This window comes from Clupea harengus, chromosome 11 (genome assembly GCF_900700415.2).
Source record: "Clupea harengus chromosome 11, Ch_v2.0.2, whole genome shotgun sequence".
NCBI classification, from domain to species: domain Eukaryota; kingdom Metazoa; phylum Chordata; class Actinopteri; order Clupeiformes; family Clupeidae; genus Clupea; species Clupea harengus.
This window is the reverse complement of record NC_045162.1, coordinates 19,737,420-19,756,987: the sequence shown is the minus strand read 5'-3', so window position 1 is coordinate 19,756,987 and position 19,568 is coordinate 19,737,420. Positions and strand designations below refer to the sequence as shown.

Genomic DNA, 19,568 nt, shown 5'->3' with positions numbered 1-19,568 from the left:
TCTCTGACTCACTCTCTCTCTCTCTCTCTGTCTGTCTGTCTCTCAGTCTGTCTGTATCTCTCTCTCTCTCTCTCTCTCTCTCTTTCTGTCTGTCTATCTGTCTGTCTATCTAAATTTTATTCAAATTAACTCTATTAAAATGACTGTTTCAAAGCAGCGTTACCAAAGTCTCTCTCTCTCTCATACACACACCCACAGACAGACACACACACACAGAGACAAACAAACACATGCATAGAGAAAAGTTCATCAAAGTACTTCAGGCTGCTTGTTAAAGTTGTGGTTTGATGCCTGTAAAAGTTCAGATTTGCTGACGAACGTTGTGCATTTAAGTGTACTGGATGAACAGAGTGCTTGCTCGTCCGACGCGGGAGAGAGATTTTTTAAAAAGCTTTATTCCACAGAGGCTGAGCCTGTGGCACTGGAAAACTGTGTGTTTATCTCGCTATTTCTACCCCCCGTAAAAGTATATGGATCACTAAAACACAGAAAAATGCACACCAAACTGTTATTGTTACATAGCTAGCCACTAAAATGTTTCCCCAGGCATATCAAAGATATTTTTGTTTTTCATTTTTTCAGATCTGCAGATCACTAACTTATACCCCAAGTGGCAGATTTACAGGAGATTACAGCACAGGAGAGGACCTGAGCTGAGATATTAAAACCTGCCAACAGTGACTGAAACTTGTCCAGGAGGAGTTTATTGTAATAAATAATATATGCTCATGAAAGTGAAGCATTACTCTTTCACATTTGCACAGCTTCATGGGGTGAGAATGAGGGAGACAGACAGACAGACAGACAGACAGACAGACAGACACAGTATATGCACATACTCCTTATCAATTGAATTTACACACAAACACACACACGCTCCTTATCTCTCCTACACACACACACACACACACACACTCACATTCTCCCTCTCACCCTAGTCCTCCCTAACCAGCAGAAAGGGAGTCAGTGTCTCCAGTGCCCTGTCCTGAGCCATGGAGGCCTGGGAGACACAGGATCAGAGACAGGGTGAGGAGGAAAGCCAGAGACGCATAACATGGTCTGCTCTCAGGAAGAGAAGGGCGGAGGGAGAGATATTAAGAGAGGGAGCGAGAGCAGGGCAGAATGGCCCAAACCACACCAGCGGCACCAGGCTGAGAGAGCTCCTGTCTGAGAGGGTGCCATGTGGTTTAATGTAATAACTCTTAATGCACTTCCACGAAAGCCAGAGACACTCACTGACACTTGGAGGAGTGTGATGGGGAAGGTTAGTCTCTAGTGATTGGCCTCTCATCGCAGCTCAGATGGAATGGCTGACAGGCTCTCTCTGACTCTTTTGAGAGCCTCTATTTCTGACTCTTCTCTCTCTCTCTCTTTCTTCACTTTCAAGCCATCCCTCTCTCTCACTCTTATTCTCTCTTTCTGACTCTCTTCTCTCTCTTTCTTCACTTTCAAACCATCACTCTCTCTCACTCTTATTCTCTCTTTCTGACTCTCTTCTCTCTCTTTCTTCACTTTCAAACCATCACTCTCTCTCACTCTTATTCTCTCTTTCTGACTCTCTTCTCTCAGTTCATGTATTTCTCTACCATCTTTCTGTGTGATCTCTCTCTGTTTTCCCTTTATCCTTCAGTGTCCATTTTTCTCTTTTATCCATGTTTCTCTCTTTCTCTCTCTCTCCCATTGTCCTCCTCACTCTTTTCCAGAGCTTCTCCTCACTACATCCCTAACCACCTCTGTTTCACCTCTGGCTCCCCCCCCCCCCCCCCCCTCTTTCTCCCCCTCTCCCTCTCTATATTTCCAAAGCTGACTCTCCAAATCCACCGGGCTTTCTGACGCAGCCTAACTGCCTGGCTCCCTGGCCGTCGATGAGTCTGACAGGGTTAGGGGAATTGGTGGACTGGGCAGAGACCGGGCAGCCTGACTGGGCAGAGACTGGGCAGCCTGACTGGTGCCACACCTTTGGCTGATCTTACGCTGACATGGAAAGGATACACAGACTAAATATATGACCGAGCACGGTTCTATTCCCAGGCTGTTGCTATTTTGAAAAGGTCTTCGGTAACCTGCCTGCTGTGGCCTGGCCACTTTTGCCAATCCCTCAGTGGCTCGCCCACACATGTAGAGAGCTGTGTGTGTGTGTGTGTGTGTGTGTGTGTGTGTGTGTGTGTGTGTGTGTGTGTGTGTGTGTGTGTGTGTGTGTGTGTGTGTGTGTGTGTGCGCATGCATGCATGCTTGCATGTGCATGGTTGTGTGTTGTGGTTAAGGCTATGGAACAGGTGGGGTTAAAGACGTCAGACCTCACATTTCCCGACTCGGTATTAATGGGTCAGACGCCTCTGTGCATAAACTAGCTCAACTGGTTGAACAAAGTAAGAAGTCATATTCAGGTTAAGCTCCAATATCTTGTGGGGTAGCTACAGATCATAACACACTTTGTCAAGCCTCGGTTGTGGTCTATAAGTAGTTGTGACAGGAGTTATTTCTGCTTCCTCTTATTCGGTAATTACACTCTTTGGAAAAAGAGTGCAATCATTGCTCGCTCCCATGTTCACATATTCTGCGCTGTGTCTGTGTTATTATTCCTGGCCTCACCTCGTTGTCTGTGCCCACGTCCAGCATGACTGGCAGGCACTGCTGAGGGGGCATGCCTCCACATGCCGTGTACAGCGCCAGTTTGCCCACAGGGATGCCCATGCCGTAGCAGCCCAGGTCACCCAGCCCCAGGATCCGCTCGCCGTCCGTCACCACCACCGCCTGTTGGGGAGGCAAAACACGTCAAACACACCTATCATAACAACAACAACAACAACAACTACAATATATAAATAAATAAACAAATAAACCCCACCACTGTTGGGGAGTCAAAACACAGAGATTTCGAAATTTCTAAGCTCACAAACGAATCAAAATAGCCATAAATGTTGAAAGTGGTGAAAGTGATGAAGGTCAGAGAAGAGAGAAATATATGAGTATGAGGCAGGAGGCTCAGTCTATTAAAACACATGTAGTGGAGCCAGAGCTTCTTCTCTGTGAGGAACAACCTGATTATTCAATTTCACAGAAAGAATGTAAGGCCTTGTCACATTGCATGTGGGGTTTGAAATACGGCAAACGACTTTCTCAGATACGTCGTAAATTGCGATGGCCTTGATGACATCATTTTAGAATCGGTTCACCGTATGTGTGCTCTGGAGATGACAGGAAGCAGGTCAAAGCTTTGATGAGCAGACGATCCCCTCTCTAATGTAACACTCCCACCCACTCACCCTCTGCCCTACGGCCCACTCTAAATGCCCTCTCACTCTCTCTCCTCCTCAGGACTAAAAAATCATCCAGTCTTACTCGCTTCAGCTTTAAGCAGATGACCCCTTCTACTGTAAGAGCACTACCCTACCACCTCACCACATGGCCTACAGCCATTTCCTAAATCTTCACTTCTATCCCCCTACTTCTCTCACTACTCAAAACCATCAAGCTACATAATCGATTCAGTTCAGTCCGTCTATCATTCCTGTCTATGCCTCCTTCATGATCAGGTATGTGCTTGTGTTGTAGGTCACTTGTCTGCTGTACGACCATAATATGTCCCCTAACCCTCTCTCCTATGTCCCTTCACACTAATAGGCCTCTCTGTCAGTGAATTTTGAAAGCCAGTAGATGTTTGTGTTCTCCTGACAGACTCAATTAACTTCTCGCTGTTTAGAATCTCGTCGATCGATCCCAAAACAAACATGAGCTTTTTTCCATTGTCACAATGACGTAAATGGAGCTGGCCCTACTCTTTAACTGCTTTCCATCCGGCCCTGTGTTCTCTCCGTCTCGGCAGCGGTGACGTAAGTCTCAGAATTACCCTCCCGATGCTTAACAAGTGGAGTGCTAGGGGTTTATTACGCTGTTTGCACCTTCAAGTCGACTCTATTTTTAAACCAACATTTTACTATAATGCCAGACGTACCTAGGTGTGATTTATTGTTTGTAGTCTGAACTGGTCTTGTGCTCTTGAGTTTTATAAATACCGCAGTAATAGAGAATGTTAGGAAATAGTGTGACCACTGTGGAGGTGTCTAGGTATATATCAAATTGCTTTAAATCTGGGGCCTCATTTAGAAAGGTTGCTACACACAAAGAAGTTGCATAAACAGGGGTGAAATGTGCGTATGCATCTTTCACAGCAAAACTATAATTCTATGTGGAAAACTCCCAGATAAAAAAAACACAGATGCAACATTAAACGCACATCACTATGTATCACTGCATTTCATAATGTATAGGCCTACCTCTAACTGTGGATATATATTTATCGTATAACATATGAGTATAGGCTAAATAAGTATACCAAAACAAAACTGCGTCCTGCGTTTTCCCAAAACCACCTGTTCCCTAGTCTGTTAATGGTTTTATAAGGTTTCATTGGTATAAATCTCGCTGTTAGCCACAAGAGCTTTAAATAAGGCCTTCATTGACTTAAGTGATGCGAAATGAGTGTGAATAGCGATTAAGTTACAGGAGGATAGAAGGACACAAAGATGACAAAAGCTGCTTGAACTTTTGTATACTTTTATACTGATACTGACACCTACGAAAGTTTATGAAGCCTTTGCTCTTAAGCCAGATAATATCAAAGAATATGCCCATTGCTTATATATAAAATCAGGTTTGATCAGGTTTATAATTCAGGTTGACACTTGGCGCCCAATATGATGCAGGGTCTATTATAAGACCAGACAAATGGGTAGGCTATACTTTTTATCAAGTTACTTTATTTGTAGAACAAATTACACACAACATTTTTCACTTGGGTGTATCTCGTGTTTCTCACACTGCAAACTTTAACTTCTGTCTAAAGTTGACGTGACATCTCTGTCTTTCCCTCAACGATTATCCAATATTCATGAGCCATTTTGCATTGACCAATTATGGATGATTGTATCAGATAATCAGAATATTTTTATCCATACGCAGATTCAAAGGCTTTATGTTTTACAATGGAATCTATGACTTTTATAAAAGAGGCCCCTGGTCCTATTCAACTGGTTACCAGATATCCTTCCGTGTGTGTGTGTGTGTGTGTGTGTGTGTGTGTGTGTGTGTGTGTTGGGCCCTCAGACACAACTTTGGTCCCTCTCATCAGTCTAGTGCCCCCTAGAGGTGTGGAGTACTCACCCGGATGTCCTTCTCCGGCCAGCACTGCAGCATTGTGCTGATGTGGTTGCGGTCGTGGATAGTGATGAAGAGCCCCCTAGTGCAATGGAGACAGGAAGAAACTATATTAGAGAAAGCCAAAAGCCCACCACTCACAGCAAAAACATCCACACCCATTACACACACACGCACACACACACACACACACACACACACGTACACACACACGTACACACACCCATCCATGATATAGCGTCAAAGCATCCCCATGGGCAAATCACATTAAACTCTTCTCAAATCGTCTCATGTCAATGAACTCCAAACCAACCCAGTGTCAGATCTGCAGGTCAGGGGCATAGCCGCTCAACTGTCCGGTTGTTTATACGCTCTAAAGATGACGTCTGGGCTTGCATCAGTGCCCCCTGACACATGCTTGAATCTCTCGGCTGAGAAGCAGTGGAATGAAAACAAATAGCTGCCTACGGTGCCGTGGGGACTGGGCCACATGTCCGGCACAGATGTGAGAGGAGCTCTCGGGAGGAGGCTGGGTTCACATGGCACGGACGCCGGTCTTAGGGAGGGGAGATACAGGGAGCGTGGGGGGTCCGGTGAGGATGCGGACTTGACAATAGCATCTGTTCTTCAGTGCTGTGGAGATGCTATCGTTTCCATGTGTGCAAGCACCAGTAAAAGGACCCCTGTTTTAACAAGCCGCCTGTAAAAACCAAAAGCTCGCCTGGCAGAATACCCAGAGCAGGTTAACTGTATTTTACAAAACATGCACACACACACACACACACAGGAAACAAAGCCACGAGTCTAACCATCCCGCACACTGGTAAAATCTGATAGGAATGAGAGGGAAGATGTGAAGGAAGGAGACCTAAATACCTCTCATAAAAGAGAAGAAAAGAAAAGGAAAAGGAAAAAAAGAGAAGTTCTGTAAGCTGCAGCTGGGCCCATGGTCTTCCTTACAGGCCTCAGGCAAAGGGCTCATATACAGCCAGATTCACAGCATATCAGAGCCTCAAGTTTACAGAGCAGTGATATGCTGCGTCATGCTTGATGTGATGGCCTGGAAAACTGTGGAAAATTCCCCGGGAATTGTTTAGGAACCTTTTTCTTATAAACACGGAAAACTCCATTAAAAATCAATAAAAACACTCGGCGACTGAAAAGGTGTGCTGCAACCCTGGGATAAGAATGAGGTCCATCCAGAAGGAATCTGGTGTCGCGTTTCTGTTTACGGAGATTGGGAAAGGCTTTTCCGTAAGACATCCTGTGGCATTAGGGGGCTGAGCGGGGGGTCAGGCCGGGGTCTCGGGGTGAAGGCAATCCGATTAAGACAGTAAGGTGGTTAGGGGGACCCACACGTGGAGGCTCCCACGCAGGCTCCCAACCACATAGCCTGGGGCCTGTAAACAGCCCACTACAGAAGCGCACAGCACAGCACAGCACAGCACAGCACAGCACAGCACAGCACAGCACAGCACAGCACAGCACAGCGGCCTACATCCACTGCCTGGGAAATACATCATTCTTAATGTAGATGGGTGTAAAATCAATTCTGCACAAAAGAGCTTGTGCGTGTTTTATTAGTGTGCTAGCAGTGGCCCAATTGTTTTTTTTTTTGCATGTTCAGAATTGTCTATTGTCACACGTGTTCCACCAATGTTTTGGCAATACACACGTGTATGTATTTGCTGTGGAAATAAAACCTCTGTGCATTGTATTTTAAGAGAGACAGAAAAAGAGAGAAGACATTTAAGAGAGAGACAGGCAGACAGTGAGCAGAAGGCGATAAGTACAGATAGACAGACTTTGTATGTGGCTAAAACCGCATTATATTTGCAACAGGAGCAGAATGACAAGTTGTGCTCTTCTTCTGCATATGCATTCGTGGAATGCTTATGGGGTAAAGTGTTTTGGGCAAAATGATGGACATTAGCCTACGTATTCCGTTGTATGTATACAAAGTGTGGGGGATGGTGCACATCTGTTCTGAATACTTTCTGCCTTTTAAAAGCAGGTGTAATAAAGATTGCGTGTTAGGTGCGTAAGTAGGAGAAATTTCCAGAAACAATGGAATCAGTATTCTGAGCACCAGTTTTGCACATCTGTACCATGATAAAGCAACCTTTCCTTATGTCTAGCCATCACTTTTTTACTTCATCCACTTCCCTACGTATAGATGCCTGCTGCACTATTGAATTTGTCTGTTATAGCTGCACAAATAGTCTAGAGCGTCGCAAATTACAGCAAATTATATCAAGGTGACATGCATTGATTATGCGATCGGCTGCAGGTTTGGTACATTCAACTAAACTAAAACAAAAAATGCAGTGTGCGCTTTTCTGCGGACTGGCCAAGTCGCTGTTTACGCTCCGCTCTCTAACGTACGTACATCAGGCCCAGAGTGTGGGTGGGAGAGAGGGAGAGGGAGAATGAGGAAACCAGGAGTGTTAGAGAAGAGTGACATTGATAAATTCTCTCATTTTAAATTACATATTCGCATTCTCTTTCGCTCTCCCTCTCCTACTCAAACACACATACACACACACAGACACACACAGCCGTGGAAATTGGAAGTGCGCCACCGGTGGAAGGTTTGCACAGTGTGTCTGTGGCATTTGCACAGCTGTGAGCAGAATGAGGGATTAGTGTAGGGATGCCAGCTGCCCCGTAAAATACAGAATCATCCCATAATTGGTACAGAAATATCACAGGTTAGACTATTAAGACAGGGCTATTTGTCAGTGTTTCACTACCCAAAAAGAGAATACACTAGATAAGTGTATAGTTAGCGCATGCCATGAGGGAAGCCCACTGAGTGTGTGTTTGCTGCTTCTGGAAGGGGGGGGGGGGGGCATTAAGCACCTGCCAATCACTATTGCAGAGCATCATGGAAAGGGGCGTGGTTCGGGGGCGAGAAAATGGGGTCAAGCTTTAGAAGGGTCAGACTGTCTAGACTGACCTGGAGACATTTAGACATCTGGAGGATGACATTTAGATGCCTGGAGGATTACATTCAGAAGCCCATGGCCACATCACAACAGTATAGCTCTATTATAACTCTATTATTACACACACTACCTTACCGTTTCAGCTTACTATTTCTTTTCATTCCATACCCCCCAACATTTCCAGCATTCCTAATCATATATGTTGGAATGATGGATAGCACGGAATGGAATTGCATGAAATGTGAACTACACAGGTCTACACAATACCCTCAAGGTCTGCAGTCTGAAACCAAGGCCATTCCAACTCTTCTCCTCTCTCTGCTTACAAAACAAAGTCATCAACATTTAAAATAGATCAGAGCATTATGTCATGAGAGAAATCAATAGTGGCTTTGATTTTTCATCGGTTTCCACAAAATGACTTGGAATGTTTCCAACTGCCTTTTCCTCCATTGACACACACACACACACACACACACACACACACACACACACACACACACACACACACACACACACACACACACACACACACACACACACTTTCTCTTCTCCTTTTTTCTTGTGTTGTCATGCAAGCAGTTGACCCCCTGAAAGAGTAAGAGGGAGGGTTGACTGACAGGTCACACCAAGCATCCAATCAGGGCCTGAGATTCTAAAACTGACAGCTCACTCATCTCTCTGCTAGAATATTCCTCAGCCATATCAAAACCAGAACCAAAGCCATCACATATCTGGATCAGAGGAAGTCTGAATGCGAGATTTCTGCTCAGTTAGTGGGGTCACCTGGTAGAACTGTAGTCTTGCACTTACGATGAAAGATGAAAGTTTGTTACGTAATTTAATAGGAATACCACAGACTGGTAAGAGGTAAAATATCTTGATCTGTAGGAAACGGCGCGTGTAAACTTCTTCTAAACGTAACAACCAAGGTTGCATATGAGAATGTGTAAATGCCGAACACCTGCAGGAGTGTGTTTGGAAAATAAGAAGCCAGCAGCACACAGCCCTCAAGGACAGTGAAGGATCTGGAACCTATAACGGTAACACATACCACAGACTCAGTCATGAGAGAGGAGGGGTGGAGGAAGGGAGGAGGGGGGAGGGGAGCGTGGGTCTGGCTGAGCGTTTGACCCACACCTGACCCTGATGAATATCACCCGAGAATGAGGGTTAGTGGGCGGGGGGTTAGTTGTGGGGGGGGGGGAGGGCAGCAGAGCAGCAGTCAGCACTGACCCACAACACCAGCAGGAGCTCCAGAGAGCAGACCTCCGGCTGCGCGCACACAGGCCCCGGTGGGAGAACAGAGAAGCCTTGGCGTTCACCTGCAAACACACCCCATCCTGCTGTCCACACTGTGTGTGTGCACGCGCATGCGTGTGTGTGCGTGTGTGGTGTGTGCACGTGTGTGTGTGTGTGTGTGTGTGTGTGTCTTCATCCCTCTGCTGCTGACTGTGTAACCTCTCAAAGCAAACATGCAATGATGGAGGGCACCCATATCCTTAATGAAGGCACACTATTAGATGTGGCTTCTGACAAACATCTGCATGGTTTGCTTGTGTTTTAAACAAGGCCTACATCCTTCACCCTGATCCCGCAACAACGGCCGACTAGACAAGACAAATGAGCAACTCATAGAGGAAGCATCATTATAATGATTACAACCAATTTCGGATGGACGCAGATCCCATAAACTGGGAACTTTTGGTAGCATTAAATCTAAAAAAAAAAAGGCTGACAATACAACTTCCTGGTTTTGATGGTGAAAATCAAAACCAAACCAAAGCGACTAACAAAAAAAAAAAAAAAAAAGACACATTTACAATTCTCTTGCTAGGATAATTACAAAGCTGGTGCTGTCAGAGCGTTTAGACACTTATTCTTGTGAGTATAATTACAGGTTTAAACAACATGGCAGTCATTTGTAGCTTCAACACTGCCAGGCATTATGCAACCGCTAGTGTTGCATAACACGCTAGCCGACTCGAGCTCCTCACTGCTTGCCGTGTCTTTGGGAGGACGGCTAAGACAGTAACCCGGTGCAGGTGTGCGTCCAGAGATGGTAAGACACGGATACGTCCCAGCGAGGCGTAACCCCACACTGGAATAACCCCAGTGAGGGGCCCTCCTCTCCTTAAGGAGCATATTCAAGCAGGATCATTTCCATTTGGATGCAGATTAAAAAGTGACTCCTTTTTCTTCTCCCAGTCCTTCTGTTAAGCTATCCGTCTGGATCACTATTTAGCTTTCTCTCTCTCAGTCTCTCTCTCTCTCTCTCTCTCTGTGTCTGTCTGTCTCTCTCTCTCTCTCTCTCTCTCTGTCTGTCTGTGTGTGTTTCTATTCCATTCTCTATAATTGGATTGAGTCTGTGGATAGAATATCCTTCTGTGTGTCTTTCTTTCTTTTTCTGTCTTTCTCTTTGCCTCTCGCAGTCTAAAAGTTTTCCATTTGCACTGTGTTCAAGCTGTGCGTATTTGTGAGTGTGTGTGTGTATTTGTGAGTGTGTGTGTGTGTGTCTAAGTCTGTGTGTTAGACAGAGAGACGGATAGAGAGAGAGAGAGAGAGCACGTATGTTTGTCTTTGTCTTAGAGTGTGTGTTTCCCTGGCATGCGTGGCAGCATGTGTGATATGACGCAGTGTTTGTGCTCGTCACACCCGTGCACACTGCCCCCACATCACTGCCCTCCCCTCACCCCTACAGCTCCACTCCACTCCACTCCACTCCACTCCACTCCACTCCACTCCACTCCACTCCACTCCACTCCACTCCACTCCACTCCACTCCTTTACACTCCACTCCTTTACACTCCTTTACACTCCACTCCACTCCTTTACACTCCACTCCTTTACACTCCTTTACACTCCTCTCCACTCCCCTCCCCTCCCCTCCTCTCCACTTCACTTCACTCTGCCCTGCCCTGCGGTCTTGGCATCTCCAGCTCGTGTTCTCACACCACTGCAAGGGGAAACCACAGAGGCCTGTTTATTCGGGACAACACCACAAACGGCCATTAACAGCCCCGCCAGAGCCAGCCGCCATTGTCTCTCCAAGTAAAGACACCCTGAGATCGGAGAGAAAATCTCCTGAAAGCAGCGCTTTGACAATGTTCCTTTTTCACCGGCGCTATTCAGCACGGTAGCGCCTGCTGGAAGCAGAGGAGGCTGATGGGCTGGGCTTCAGCAGATGTACTTCACAAGTCCTTGAATGTTATCATGCTCCTTCATCTGTATTCAACTAGAGCTGAACCGACTGAGTGAAAGCCCAAAGTGCACGGTTCTCCTTGAGGGCCTTTAAAAAAAGCCTCCAGAGCACTCGCAACACGAGAGCAAGAAATAACAAAAGATTGCTGCTGCTGCTGCTGCCCCCCCCCCCCCTCCCGGAGCCTGCAGTAGAACGATCCAAGACCACCCCACCCCACCCACTCCTGGCCCGCGGTGGGACTAAATGAAGTGATGCATTTCCACACAGACCTGAAACTGGGACAATAAAAGCAAAGTGGATGTGCTCTATTGGAGACTCCCCCCAGATTGGCCATTTAAGCAAAAAAAAAGAGACGACAGACAAAAACACTCCATGCCAGCCAGGTCTTGGCAGTCCGAGATGGCCACTTCTCTCGATGGCTGGCACAGTGAAGAACTTGGTCTGGTAGTCTCTAGCCCCTGTCATAAGGGCATTGTGGTGGCGTGTTTTGGACATGGCAAATACCTCTGCCCATCTCGCCTTCCAAGCCCAACACTCATCCCCGCAGGCCTACAGTGTGACCCCCTCTCTGACGCTAAATGCCTTGGCCCCTGCTCCTGAGCGACTCTGGCAAGGCTCTCTTAAGGGAGTCCGCGTATTTGCTTTGAAGTCATAACACACATAACACTGGTCAAACAACAGTCCTTCCAGGGTTGATGTGATTTTTGGATTACTGAGCAGGACTATGGAATAACATATCCATACTTCCTTTGCTCTCGTTAGTCTGAGAGCATATGGAGAAATTACAAATGACAGGAGCGAGGAAAGGAAAATAAGCACAAGCTCATGTCAAACTCTACCCAGCATGCACTGCTGCCACAAGCACCTGCACACATGATTATTTAGGTTCCACTAAAGTAGCTTGTTTAAAGAGAGCTGCTGAGTTCAATTTGATCAGGCTGCAGTCACCTGCTTGTGCTGCTCCAAGCTCTTTTTTCTCTTTTTCCTCTGTTCCTCCATCTTTAATGAGTTTGCACGGGCCGCCACGGTGCATCTGTGTTTCACCTCACAGTTCATAAAGCACATCTCGGCCTCCAGCGGACACATGAGAAAACCATCCAAAACTCTCACAAAGGAGAGAGGAATAAAACTTTTACGGCCTCTGTTACAGTCATTCTGAAATAATAAAAAAAAAAAGAAAAAAGAACTAACTGTAGGTATAGAATGCAGTCTTTTTGGTGAACTCTGAAGACAGAGAGAACGTAAGACAGCAGGAGAAGCGGACAGTGAGAGAACGTGAGGGAGAGGCGGAGAAAAAAAGAGATGGACAGAGAGCAGAGAATAACTGTGAAAGAGATAAGTGAAAAATGTTAGATAGAGAGCGAGAGGGGGGCAGTGAGGAAAGGTTACAGATGGAGAGGTGGACAGTGCGTAGAACATTAGATGGAAAGAGAGAAGAGAAGGAGAGAACATTACATGTAGTGTACAGTGGTCAGTGAAAGAACATTAGATGGATGGAGAACTGGATGGTAACAACACAGAAAGAGGGAAGAAGAGAAAAGCAGAGATGTGAAAGAACATCGGAGGGGAAATAAAAGAGAAAAAGAGAGAGAAAGAGAGAGCGAAAGAAAGAAAGAAAGAAAGAAAGAAAGAAAGAAAGAAAGAGAGCCCAGATAGAAGCTGACTGTATCTGATCTGTGCCAGCTTGGAGACGGTTCCTCTCCAGAGTCAATAGCATCTCCAGTATCTGAGCTTGTGCCAGACCTGCTGCCAGGATGACAAGGCAGACGCAGGGGCAAGAGAGGAAGATGGATAAACCCGACGGCCTTTGACCACAACCAAGCAGCAGAAAAAGACTGACAGCACATTATTTAAAACATGAGGTTGAGCCTCTCAGATAGAGTTGCAGCTTCCTTTTCGAGAAGAAACCATAACAAATGAACGAATGGCTCCATTGCAACAGCAAGTTCAGTGTCGCCTCAGGTTAAGATAAACATGGCTGTGGTCAGGATGGTGAAAAGCCTTGCAGGTACACAAGCTAAATAGCAACCACAACATTTACTCACTGGACTGCTATGTGGTTTCCAGTGCCTGGGGCTGAGAAAACAAGGGAAGCACCAGAGCAGGAAACAATGAAAACTGCACCCTCCTGTTATGAAGTAGTCACATTGTTTGCTGGCCACAGCGTGATTGCAGGTTATTAAGGCTAATCAAACCACTCTGGCCGATGATTAATTTAATACCGGGGAGTTCAAAGGCTGAAACTTGGAAATTGGGTCCAAGTAAGGCTGAGGCTCCTACCCCCACCTGGAGTCTGCTAAAGCCCTGGGGCAGACGTGCATGTGGGGTGGGGTGGGGTGGGGGAGACTGGCAGGACAGACACATCAGTGGGAGTCTTCAGGAAGCAATGGAAGAATCTAGCATCTGCTAGACAAGCACTGGACTCTCTCTCTGCTTTTTCTTTTCTTTTGCTGTCTTTGCCCTATTTTGCTTTCTGTCCTTTTTCTTTCATTCTTTTTGGTTCTTTGCTTACTGTATTTTCACACCACACACATACTCTGTCTCTCTCACACACACACAAACACACTCTCATCCTGCTTCCTTCTATCATCCCAGGCAGAGAGCAGACAGAGTCCCCTCTCTGTCACTCTGCTCTCCCTCCCCTCACCTCACCTCCTCTCTCCTCTCTCCCCTCCCCCCTCTCTCTCTCCTCTCTCTGTCACCTCTCCGCTCCTCTCTCTCCTCTGACCTCTCTCCTCTGACCTCTCACCTCTCCTCTGACCTCTCACCTCTCTCTTACCTCTCCTCTTTGGACGCCCACCCTCAGTGGTAACTCTGGGTGCCAGCGACCAGTGGAGTCTGCTGGATGGCGTGGGTCATGTTTCTGCTCCTGCTGAACCGTACCCTTTTCCATAAAACCTGCCCAGCCAAGCTGAATCCCACCACTGACCTTGGAAAAATTATAACTCAGAACGCCCCTCCAGCACCCTCAACTACCCCCTTCACAAAATACCCCTCCTCCCCGGCGCCTTCAGTCCTAGATCTCAGAGGACAGCACACATGACCTTCACTGTTACCTCCGCCGTGGCAGACATCTCAATATGAGACTATCCCCATCTCAGAACACACACACACACACACACACGAACACACACAGCTGGGGGACAGAAGATCACAGTAAGGAACGCATGTGCTGTGTGTCTCAGCCTGAAGAACAAATATGCTCTCTGAAGTGGCTAAAAATGGCACAGACGAGGAACTCGTTTTGGAAACAGGGGTGCATATTTGTACCGCACGGGTGCATATCTTTCCTTAAAAGGGTACCGCCCTAAGTGACCAGCCTTTTGTAGCCTTTTAGACTGCTTTAAAGTACTTTTCCCCCCAACAGCACTCGCACCAAAGGGATGACCAGCAACTGGAGCTGCAGTGCCATGAGGCCCAAAGAGCAGACAGAAAATAATATGCCACACTGGGCAAACCGGATAGAGGCAATTCAGACCAGTGCTGACTATGGCCCTTAAGCTTGATCAAATGCCCTTCATTTCTATGCTTGTTTATCCGATACCTTGCACTCTCATTTTTTAATCTTTGTTCTTTTATCTGCTCATTGGTTAACCACTGTGAACTACCAAGGTGAATGAATAAACATCCTTGCCTTGAATTCCCTTCTATCCCTTGCATGTAAGATCCGAGCCAGATGCATTATGGGTTTCCAATGAGACGACAGGGTTCAGGATTGTATTCATGCCAAGCGTGTGTCATTCCCATCACCATAAACGCAGAAACAGGAAGGACTCTGGTCAGCAACAAAGGATTCTGAGTTTGTGGAGAGAAAATCAGCCTCGAGTGCGTCTACAGGCTCCACTGTGAGAGCCAGCCGGCGAGCTAGTGCAGAGAGAGGGGGCGAGAGAGAAGCAACCTTGAGCGCGTCGTCCACGGGCGCGCCTGTGAGAGCCGGCCAGCCAGCCAGTGGGCCAGCACCGAGAGCGAGAGGGAATCTAGACGGGGAGGAGAGTCGGGTTACATCAGCTTACATAACTGTGGAGGCCGACAGCCTAGCGTTGCTGGAGCGGCTGCTCTGTTAAAGGCATCAGCCAGACAGACTCCTACGCAGCGGCGGCGGCAGAAGAATCCGTCCCGGGGCAGCATGGGAGCGCAGTACGCATCTCCGTCACACTCCACCACTTTTTCCATCAATTAGAGAGAACTTGCGGAGAGGAAACACATCCAGGCACCGCGCTGGCCTCTTCTCCCACCATCATCTTCAGGCATGGCACTGATTTACACATAAATACTGGGAATTCATGTAAGCGTTATATGAAACCCAGCCACACCGGGCACGTGTTGGGTTATTAGGGAGTGAGGGTTTGTATGTCTGCTGTTTTGTGCTAGCGACAGAGAGGTAGAGAAAGGGCACCGGCCCAATGGCGGTGCGCCGGACCGGACCGGGCCTAGGTTCAGGTCTCAGCTGCTGTCAAGGCAGTATTTCCATTCCCAGAGATCCAATCTCTCTCTCTAAGGACGATAAACTGAAACCACCATGAAGATGGAAGACAGGTTGAGAAATAGGAGCGCATCATTAAACACAGCGTATGTGTGAGTGATTTGTGGGGAAACACAAATCCCCAAAAGGTTTCAAGACAAAAGGTATGTTAGGGCGTTTTCAGATCTATGCTATGGTCCGCAGCAGGAAATTAATTGTGACAATTTGCATAATGACATAGTTTCACATGCCATTATTTGCAAACGGACCAAAATTAGTAAAGGAAGAGCAGAGTGCTGCCTCATTGGTCACTTTGGTGTTTCAGTCACTTTTCAGTCACTTTGGTGCTTCAGTCTTGGTTGAGTGTTCCAAGACAAGCTAGATAGAGTCTAGCAAGAACACAACAACATAACTCTAAGTCTGAGCGTGTCTTTCATATTTATAGCAGTCGGGGGTAAATGACTCATCATCTATCATCTGACTGACCTCTGACCTCTGTGTTGGACTTCCTGCACTTGCATTCCACACCAGCATGAGCCTGACACAGTGAGATTTAATTAGAACTCTCTCTTCGAGGCCTGACACTTGAGGTCTTCATACAATACAAACACAAGACGGGTTTACACAGATATTCAGCTTGCAGCTGGGCACACTAAGCCCTGTACTACAGACAGGTGATGACAGACAGAGTTGGGGCCTTGTAGGATCTCATCAGACACGATCAAAGTGGGGGGGTTTGGGAAAACTGGAGGGGGCACAAAAGAGTCCAAGTCTCTGACTGTGATGCACAGTGGTGGTCAAAGGCCATTATTAACTGATACGAACACTGTCACAGCCAATCAGATCAACTGAAATAGTTCAGTTCAATGTAGTTCTATGTAAGCCACCAGTGGACATTGCCTCAGCATCTGGGAACCAGAGCCAGAGAAAACACATGATGGTGGGGAGGTAAAAACAAGAGCGGAGAAACAGCAAGAAACCTGATCAGAATCAATATCAGAAGGGGGGGGGGGGTGCATAGGGGTGGACATCAGGCCAGGAATGGGGTGATCAAGGTGGCTTTTACTCCACAAACCATAGAAGCCCCCTGGAAACATTTCGCTCCATGGTGTCCACCTCGTAAAACTCCAGGCCAGCCTTTTCATGGCATGACCTTGAGGAATGTTTGGGCAAACAGGGTGTCATCCATCTCTTGAAGTGTGTGCATTACTCTCTGTCCCGCCCCTTTAGGCTCGCAGGCATACGTGGTGGTTATCAAAGAGGCCTCGCTCAAACACAAGATGGTGGTGGAATTCACAGATCAGCTAACGTGCATCATGATTTTGTCGCCATGGACACCTATAAGGTTCACCTGTGATCAACACAAGTTTAGATGTAAGTAACCTCATTACAAAGTGAGAAATTGTTCCCGCAAGAGACAGATTTATGACCGTTTTTGTAGGGCAGCATGTTCAGGTTACCACGGGCCATAAAGATTTTTCATGGAATGAGAGGATCCCACGTCTATGACACCTTTGCTCTCTAACGCTCACACAAGCATATATGACACCGTATCTCTAGTCATGATGACATAGGCTATGCAGAGAGTGATCTGTGTGTGTGTGTGTGTGTGTGTGTGTGTGTGTGTGTGTTCAAACGGAGAAATAGTAATTTGCTCCAAAAAGCACTTACTACTTTCTAACTTTCACATAAACATACAGTATATGGCACCGCATCTCTAGTCATGATCACATAGGCAACGAAGAGCCGAGATCTGTGGAATATTTCCATTGCAGCACCTACAAGAATAAACACTTTAAAAACACAACTCAAATACAGCACAGCCATATTTCCCTCTCCCTCAACCCTCATCTTTCAGAAGTAATGGCAGCTCAGTGTGATGTCTGCTCTCACTAGACTTTTAACTTCAATGGACAGTGAACAATAGCCAAACCGGACCCACAACCAGCATTCATCCGACCGTTCCATCCTCTGGCTCTGAACATCACAGGGTGGAAGTAAGGAAGCCAAAGCATTGTAGTGGAAACTGGGTGTTGTCTCGCAGGGTGCCTAAAAGCTTTCGGACCACCGTCTGCGATGAACCCAACAGCTTTCCTTGGTGAGCCATTCCTTATTCCCACACAACAAAAGCTCGTCCAAAGCTGCGGTCAAGGAAACATTTTCCAACAGATGAATGGCAAATGAGGAATCACGATTGTCAGTGATGCATTTTGAGGACATGCCACTGGGGACCCATGTAATAGTTTGAGGAGATTTATCAGCTTTTTTTTTTTCGCCCACAAAGACGTTATGAAACACCCTCAATCTCACTCAGGGTTTTTCCCACACAGAGAAAGGGAGACGGTGGGAAAAGAGGATCAAATTGCCCGCAGATTTCGGTTATTGAGACGAAAGGCTTTTAAAAAGGCCTCTTGGCTCGCAAGCTTTTTCCACAAGGAGGAGACACAGCGAGCCTCTGATGCTGATGCTCCGATGCGCCCAGAGAAAGCAGAGAGCTCGTCCCTGAGGGGAATTAACAGAGACGTCTCCTAGACATCAGGTGATACCAGTGACTAGGACACCTAGGTGTCACATAAAGAGGTGCACGCTGTAGGTAGCAAAGCTGACAGAGGGACTCAAAACCGGGGAAGAGTTAACAAAAAAAATAAGGAGAAAGAGGAGGAGAAAGAGAGGCCGTTTCATTGGGGTGTATTCAGCAGGGTTTGGCATCGTAAATCCATTCCCAAAACTATTAAAGTCACTCTTTGAAAGCCCGTCCAAACACTCCAAATACAGATCATTCAATTCAGACTACGTTTCAGAGACCCAGAGACTACCTGCAGTGGCCATTAGTGGGTTGAAGATACAGGAGGATATGGAGTGCTGACCTGGTGCAGAATTATGGCTCATTTTCTCCTCATTCTTGAGCCTTCACCCAACACAAGTATGAGCCATTGTTTCCTAACACGCAACTCTGGAAAGTTCTTAAAATAGTATTAGAACAGGATTGATTCCATTTGTAATAAATACTTATTGCGCTTACTCATTCTCTCTCTTTCTCGTTCCCCTTTTCTTTCTCTTCCTCACACTCTATGTGCCTTTGTATGTGTGTGTGTGTGTGTGTGTGAAAGAGAGAGAGAGAAAGTGTCCCACAGAGAGAGAGAGAGAGAGAGAGAGAGAGAGCGAGAGCGTGAGAGTGTGTGTGTATGTGTGTGTGAAAGAGAGAGATAGAGAGTGTGTGCATGTATATAGACTGTGTTTGTGCATCATTAACAATCCTTGTAAGCTACACTATCTCTGGTTTTATGGCTTGAGTGCCTGACTCCATCTCTCTCCCACGCTGACAGCATGACTGCTGAAGTCCAAGCCTCCTCTCTGCCCAGTCGTCCTCAACTCACAAGATCACTGCCCACTACATCATCACAGGGACAGGATTTATAAACACTCATAACAGCATGAGATAATCTGACTGCTCCAGCTCAAACTGTTTCAAAAGGGGTGCGCTGAGTTTGGACACTAGCATTCGTAGTTCCAGCTGTCACCCATGCATCTCCTAAAGGAGCGAATGCTCTGACGTCCATCATTTTAAGAGTGTACCTTACGCACACAAGTGGGCTGCGGAGGTCATATCCAATCTGATATCAGCTGTTTTGGTTCCCTGCCTTGTAATAGGTCCAGGATCATCATAGCACTGGCTGACGGTTAGAAGATGACATGCCAGATCCTTGCCTGGCTGCAGCCACACAGAAAAGACAGATGATGGTGGGGGGGGAGAGATGCAAGCCTCCCCAAAGTCAAATATAATTCAAAGTTCTTACAA

At 46.7% G+C, this 19,568-nt stretch overlaps 1 protein-coding gene across 1 annotated transcript in view; it reads right to left on the bottom strand.

Moving 5' to 3' along the window:
- Positions 1-19,568, bottom strand: part of me1 (malic enzyme 1, NADP(+)-dependent, cytosolic) — a 105,773-nt gene that overhangs the window by 36,117 nt on the left and 50,088 nt on the right. The window contains exons 4-5 of the mRNA XM_012824587.3: positions 5,164-5,239; positions 2,593-2,754 (exon numbers count right to left, since the gene is read on the bottom strand). Coding sequence (XP_012680041.1) covers positions 2,593-2,754; positions 5,164-5,239 — 238 coding nt within the window. The remainder of the gene's footprint in view (positions 1-2,592; positions 2,755-5,163; positions 5,240-19,568) is intronic.